At 41.1% G+C, this 7694-nt stretch overlaps 1 protein-coding gene across 4 annotated transcripts in view; it reads right to left on the bottom strand.

Annotated features, from left to right (window-relative positions):
• Nucleotides 1-138: 138 nt before the first annotated feature.
• RGS17 (regulator of G protein signaling 17) overlaps nucleotides 139-7694 on the bottom strand; it is a 133858-nt gene continuing 126302 nt past the window's right edge. For all 4 annotated transcript variants that reach the window (XM_051854220.3, XM_051854221.3, XM_051854222.3 and 1 more), the window contains one exon: nucleotides 139-1858. In XM_051854220.3, coding sequence (XP_051710180.1) covers nucleotides 1670-1858 — 189 coding nt within the window. In that variant the 3' untranslated portion in view covers nucleotides 139-1669. The remainder of the gene's footprint in view (nucleotides 1859-7694) is intronic.

The raw sequence follows: 7694 nt of genomic DNA, 5'->3' as shown, positions 1-7694 counted from the left end.
CCTGAATTCTATATAAATTATAAAATCATATTCACTTAAAAAAACAACTTTTGAAATGTTTTAAGTTTATGGAAAAAGAAATTTATGATGTCAACCTTTCAAGTAAAATAAATTTAAAAAGAAAACTCCAAACTCGCTTTTTAAAAAACATTTAATAAATTAAAAAATGAGAGGTAGTTAAAAAAATGACAAAGAAAACCTATAATTTTAATATCATCCTTAATATAAGGCCAGTGTTCTCAGTGGATATAAATCTTTTTAAAACTTTCATTTTAGAGTACTCAGTGTTATATTCATTCAGTTTAAGATTAAAAAAATAGCCTCCAGGGAATATTAATATTCAAATGTAACACTTTGATATAAATATGACACTGATTGTTGTTATAATTTTTGTGCATGACAGGATACTGTTTTCTTGAATGTCAGAAATACATGCCAATGTCAGGCAAGTATTCTGTCTTGAAGAGTTAGTGTAATTATAAAAAATATGGCAGCTAGAAGATTTGAGCACTGTACTGCCTTTTACTTATGGATGAGAATTAATAGTTTGGTTTTAATATTTTTAAAATAAGTCACTCAAGATATTATGTGAAAACAGTTAAGGTCTGAAGTAGAGAATTATCTTCTTCATAACCATTATAAAACTCTTCTTGGTAAAAACTTAGTTTTTCATTGGCTTTCACTTTCAAGGAAAAATGCCACAGGACAGATGCCATTCATCAAAATGTTTTACATGAGCTACATGTAGGCATTCCTTTATTAAATCCTTTCCTTTTTATTCCAAAACTAAGTTATCAAGCTTATATTTTTCTTGCTGCAGTACATAACTTTACACAACCATTTTATAACTGGAGATCCAGTCTTTAATAAATTAATTACAGTATTGGACATCTGATATATACATAGATTCATTTTCTTCTATTACAATTTAAAAACAATATCATTCTTTGATTTGTCATTGAGATAGGATATCTTCAAATTGTTTTGTGCTTTTTTTCTTCTTATTTTTTTAACATAGCAAACTCTTCTTAATGAAAATGCCACAGTTTTGGCAGTGATCAACCAGAGGAATTATCCGTTAGGATTTTCCAACAAACAGATAAATAGCTCTTTTTTCATGTACAGAAACATCGGCTTCAAAATTAGTGTACGGAACACAGTAGATAGCATGTTGAACACAATTGTTACATTTTAAAAATTGCCTTTTTCTATCTCAGATTATGATAAAAATGCAAATCACAGCCATTTTTGGCAATTATTTCTATAAGACCATATTGCACAAAAGTCCTTAAATACATATATAGGTTTTGCTATTGGATTAAGTAGAACAACAACTACGTGGCAAATGAAGCAGTTTTCACTTTGCACATGCAGTCTGTGGAGATACACTAGAAGACGGTCCATAGGACTACAAGTACAGTTTGCTTGCAAGTAGAATGAGTGTTGAGTAAAACAAACTTAGTTTGGCAATTCACTGTTTTATGTGGTATTTTCTCCAAGCTTAACCATGGATAACCTTGATAAAAATGGAGACAAAGACCATAATGTTTGTATTTTCACAGTAGCCTGAGGAATACTAAAGTGTAGCTGTCCAGGAACTCAATTTCTGATGTCATTTCACTACTTTAGTTCCCATCCCAGCCCTCCAAAATAATTCCTTTAATGAAAATTAAGATTCAGAAGAAGAGCCGGCAGTACTTTCAACAAATGACTTATAGATTTGAGAGTTCAAAAACCTCGGAAAAGAATCTCTGTGCATTAAGGTATAAATCTGAAGTTGGGCATCTTCATACATGTGAGGATTGGGATCCAACAGATTTCTATTGATCACCTCTCTAACTCGAGAATCGAGACTGACCTAAAAAGAAATAAGAGCAGATATATTAAATAAATAATATCTTTCATAAGACTTCGATTAAGTAATTATAGTGTGACATTGCAGAGAAACTTCAGAGTAAATCCAATGACAGGACACCTTGAGGTCGCCTTTTCAAAAGGCCACATAAGCTTGCAGATCTTTTTCCTTCAAATAAAAATAATCTTTTAAACTGGACATTTGGGTCACAGGTATCTTGACTTCCTCACACTCATATTTTCTGTGCATCCATTTAGAAGCTTTTCAGAACTGTCAAAAACATTGCTGGCTGGGGCCGGCGCTGTTAAAGCCCTGGGCGCTGGTTCGATGAGACCCACTTCTGGTCCAGAAGATGGCCCAAGTCCTTGGGCCCCTGCACCCACATGGGAGACCTGGAGGAAGCTCCTGGCTCCGGATCAGCACATCTCCGGCAGCCAATTAGGGAGTGAACCATCGGATGGAGGACCTCTCTCTCTCTCCCTGCATCTCCTCTCTCTGTGTGACTCTCTCTTTTTTTTTTTTTTTCTTTTGACAGGCAGAGTGGACAGTGAGAGAGAGAGACAGAGAGAAAGGTCTTCCTTTTGCCATTGGTTCACCCTCCAATGGCCGCTGCAATTCGCATCGCGCTGATCCAAAGACAGGAGCCAGGTGCTTCTCCTGGTCTCCCATGGGGTGCAGGGCCCAAGCACTTGGGCCATCCTCCACTGCACTCCCGGGCCACAGCAGAGAGCTGGCCTGGAAGAGGGGCAACTGGGACAGAATCCGGCGCCCCGACCAGGACTAGAACCCGGTGTGCCGGCACCGCAAGGCAGAGGATTAGCCTATTGAGCCACGGCGCCGGCCCGACTCTTTCAAATAAATAAATAAATAAGTCTTTAAAAAAAACATTGCTGGCAGTCAGAGCTGTGGCACAGTGGGTCAGCTTGCTACTTGGAATTGCCTGCATACTTTGTCAGAGTACCAGTTCCAGTGCTGGGGTACTCTGTTTCCCATCCAGCTTCCTGCTGATGTGCCTCAGAAAGCAGCAGAGGATGTCTCTGTCACCCACATGGGAGGCCCAAAATGGAGTTCCAGGCTGTTGTGAACATTAGGGGAGTGGGCCAATGGATGAAAGATCTCTTTCTGTCTCTTCTCTGTCACTCTGCCTTCCAAGTCAATAACTAAAATAGATCTTAAAAAGAAACATTGTTGAGATATTACAGAATCCTCTTGCCAGAGTATGAATTCTCCTCCTCCTATGCTGTGACTGCTGGGGGTGACTGCTGGTAACAAGGTTAGAATCTATTCTTACAGAATTTTTTTAAATTAATTAATTTATTTGAAAGGCAGAGTTATACAGAGAGGCAGAGGCAGAAAGAGAGAAAGAGAGGTCTTCCATCTGCTGGTTCACTCCCAAAATGGCCACAAAGGCTGGAGCTGTGCTGATCCGAAGCCAGGAGCCACGAGTCAGGAGCTTCTTCTGGGTCTCCAACGTGGGTGCAGAGGCCCAAGGGCTTGGACCATCTTCTACTGCTTTCCCAGGCCATAGCAGAGAGCTGGATTGGAAGTGAACCGGCTCTCATATGGGATGCCAGCACTGCAGGCTCTGGCTTTATCTGCTATGCCCCAGCACCAGCCCCTTCTTACAGAATGTAACATACCCAGCATGATGACTCCCTACGGGTTCATATCCCAGCAACTTTTGTATCAGAAGCAGGAAGTCAAGCAAGTAAAAGGCTTAGTAAGGCAGAAAGGCAGTAGACATTCCTCACGTCTTACAACTACCTGACAAGGCCTGGGAAATATCCTTCTCCTGAGATGCATCCCAAGATCTCCGTGCTAGCAACGAGGCAGAACAACCGCCTGACATGGAATTTTGAGAAGAGAAATAAAACAGGAATTTGAAATACCCATTAAAATAATCAGCACAGTGTTCTTTGAAAAGTGTCCTGAAACTAAATTGTAAAATCATCTCGGTTTTACTTCTTCTTCTTCTTTTTTTTTTTTTTTTTTTTGACAGGCAGAGTGGACAGTGAGAGAGAGAGACAGAGAGAAAGGTCTTCCTTTTGCCGTTGGTTCACCCTCCAATGGCCTCCGCGGCCGGCACACTGCGGCCGGCGCACCGCGCTGATCTGATGGCAGGAGCCAGGTGCTTCTCCTGGTCTCCCATGGGGTGCAGGGCCCAAGCACTTGGGCCATCCTTCACTGCACTCCCTGGCCACAGCAGAGAGCTGGCCTGGAAGAGGGGCAACTGGGACAGAATCTGGCGCCCCGACCGGGACTAGAACCTGGTGTGCTGGCGCCGCAAGGTGGAGGATTAGCCTAGTGAGCCGCAGCACCGGCCTTTGATTTTACTTCTTCCCTCAGTGAACACTAATCTTGGTGGAACTGGTAGACCATGTTGGAAAGGGAAGTGGGGTAAATAAATAAATAGCAAAAAAACAAAAAACAAAAAAACAAAAACAATACCTGGGAAAGGAGAAGTACAGCTGTCATACACAAACCTTCATATTTATATCTGAACAATTTGTCATAAGCCTTTTGCAAAATTTTTTTTTTTCTTTTGGCTTCCTTACCCAGTCATCGTTCAGACGAAGTCTGGGGTCTGAAAAATCTTTCAATGAGTCCATTCATTTTCTGTCTTACTGTTCCCAGATCCCAAATACCACAGACTTCTGAAATAAAGTTGACTGATAAATCCCATGGATTGCTGCTAGGTTCGTCAGAAACTGCTGACCTAGACTGAATTTCTGTGGTTTAACCAGATTATTTTTATATAGACATTGGCTGCACTACATACATTCTTTAATAAAGAGAATTCTTTAATAAAAGAGAAAAATGTTCTGGAAACATTTGTGTCATTTTTATTTTCTGTTATTGTCATATGAAGTCATCATGAAGTACAAAATGACCAAAGATATAGATTTTTCCAGAAGATTTTTATCTGAAAATATTTTTTGTGTTTCTACTCAATAGAAAAATGTTGTCATTAGAACTTAAACTGATTCATATTCTGAAACGGTGATATGTACAGTAAGGCAGAATCTTCCCAAACATAATTTACTGTTTTTGTAAATGTTGCTCTTACTTTCAAACTTGACAAAAACCTTTTGTTTCAATGGAAAAGGAAACCTTCGATTTGTGAAGAGTATCATTTACTTCCTAAGTAATAATATGATTATAGTATAACATTTTCTTATCAGAGGCTGGAATCATGTTAGTTTTCTTAATAGAAACAAAACAACTAGGATTATTAAATTCATGAACCCTCATTTCTTAAATGTTTTACAAATTAAAAACAATAGTGAAATATCCTAAAGTACTTCAGTTCAACATTTAGTAATCCGTAACAAAAAAATGCATTTTTCTCTTCCCATTTAAAAATAAGACATTTACCTTAGTATCTGGTTGTTTGAAAAGTTGTCAATCAGTTAAAACAGGTGAGGAGTGGTCTCACAACAAGGATACACCCCCTGGGTGTATGATCTATAGTTCCATCTGTGGCTTCTTTGTACAAGGGAGGGGGGAGAGTGGATCCAGCCTGGGCCTCAGCCATAGACACTAGGATTCAGGTGTGTCTGGATGGGTTGTAAAGCCATCTTGTTTGGGGTCCAAGAACTGGGGAGTTTCCTGGAAATAACTAATCCTGAAGAAAGAGATAGTTCAGCAACACAAGACAAGAGCTACCCTTGGGCTTGTAGAAAATACCTTCTCACCCAGTCTCCATAGACTCCTACCTGGGGATGCATGGAGGGGCAAGAGGTGCATCACAGAAATCATAGTGTAAAACACAAAACACTGCTACTCCGAGACAGGCTATAGGGGAGCTCTGATAGATTTGGCAACATTTAACTGGCAATGTGAGCAGTGCTGAAAACGCTGGCAGTGTCGAAAGCTGGCAACTGAAGTTTAAATAGACACAAGGGACTCTACGACAGGTCTTGGTGAGCATGGAAGCATTCATTCCCACAGGGAAGAGGAGACAGACAAGAAGAAAAAAGAAAGCAGCTGGCAAGCAAAATAAAAATATCCACTGGCAACTCGGGTATGCAGATGGAGTGGAGAGAATGAAGACACAGAAATCCTGCTGGTGTGGCTTGGGAAGCCTGGTACATGAGTTATATGGCTAATCTTACTAGATTTTCTTATCCAATGAAGGGGAATATTAGGAGAGGTGATTAACACTGAGTCTGGTGTTCCTGTCCCAGCTGCTCCATTTATGACCCAACTCCTTGTGAATGGCCTGGGAAAAGCAGTGGAAGATGGCCCAGGTGTTTGGGCCTCTGCACCCACATGGGAGACCCAGAAGCTCCTGGCTCCTGGCTTCAGCCTGGCTCAGCTCTGGCTGTTTTGGCCATTTGGGGAGTGAACCAGTAGATGGAAGACCTGTCTCTGTCTCTCCATCTCTCTCTGTAACTCTGCATTTTTGTTTTGTTTTGTTTTGTTTTGAAAGATCTATTTATTTATTTGAGAGCCAGAGTTACACAGAGAGAGAAGGAAGGCAGAGAGAGAGAGAGACAGAGAGAGAGAGAGAGAGTGTGTTCTTCCACCCACTGGTTCATTCCACAATTGGCCATGACAGCTGGAGCTGTGCTGATCCAAAGCCAGGAGCCAGGAGCTTCCTCCAGGTCTCCCGCATGGGTGCAGGGGCCCAAGGACTTGGGCCATCTTCCACTGCTTTCCCAGGCCACAGCAGAGAGCTGGATTGGAAGTGGAGCAGCAAAGGTCTCGAACCGGCACCCGTATGGGATGCTAGCACAGCAGACGGCAGCTTTACCCATTAAGCCACAGTGCTGGCCCCTGGAACTCTGCATTTTATAATCTTTTTAAAAAAGAGACAGACGCGGCTCAATTGGCTAATCCTCCGCTTGCGGCGAGGCACCCCGGATTCTGTTCTGGCTGCTCCTCTTCCAGTCCAGCTCTCTGCTGTGGCCTGGGAAGGCAGTGGAGGAGGCCCAAGTGCTTGGCCCCTGCACCTGCATGGGAGACCAGGAAGGGGGCACCTGGCTCCTGGCTTCGGATCGGTGCAGCGCGCCAGCCATAGCGGGAATTTGGGGGGTGAACCAATGGAAGGAAGACCTTTCTCTCTGTCTCTCTCTCTCTCTCTCTCTGTCTGTAAAAAAAAAAAAAAAAAAAAAAAAAAAGAGAGAGAGAGAGGGAGGGAGAGAGAGAGAGAGAGAGAGACATGATTACTGCTGCAAGGGAGTACACTAAGTGACTCTGCCTTTTTGTTAGAGCCATCAAGATGCAATGGAAATTTAGGCACTGGTATTTTAGCAGAATTATACAGAAACTGATGAATTTTCACTGAAAGTCTTCCCCCACAGAGGACTCTCCTTTATCTTAGTTTTTAATGACATTTTTTCCTCCCATTTCTTCCATCTGATTTTTAGTTTTCCTGCATTTGCTTTGTGATTATTTTCCAAGTAAAATTCTGACATTTTTATTTTTCCTTTAGAAGCCCATATTAAATCTTACTAACTACTTCTACCACTGGGGATTTTCTTTTCTGACTGTAATTAAATTTAGCATTCCTGCATTAATTTTTATAGATCTAAAGATACCTGATTTCCTATCAATTTTGATGAAATTTGACCATATGTACATTTAGCCAGGAATTGTTTTGTGCTAAAAATAAACATAAATTACAAGTAAGACTGAATTTACCTCTTGGATCAAAGATTATTGGTGGAATAAAGAGTAGTAACCAAATTATTTTTGGGACCCAGATGGGAAAGTACATCTCACTTGTCTGGGGGAGGGTTCAGGCATGTGGTTAAGGTTACTATTTTTCATGGTGTCTGGGGTTCTATGGTTGGTCTATAGAATTCAACAGTAGTGTCATGGAGAAGATACTGGG

The sequence above is a fragment of the Oryctolagus cuniculus genome, chromosome 5 (assembly GCF_051225735.1).
Source record: "Oryctolagus cuniculus isolate XC-2025 breed Fujian yellow rabbit chromosome 5, ASM5122573v1, whole genome shotgun sequence".
Classification (NCBI taxonomy): Eukaryota; Metazoa; Chordata; class Mammalia; order Lagomorpha; family Leporidae; genus Oryctolagus; species Oryctolagus cuniculus.
Note: the sequence above shows the minus strand (reverse complement) of the source record. Positions and strands in the feature narration are given on the sequence as shown.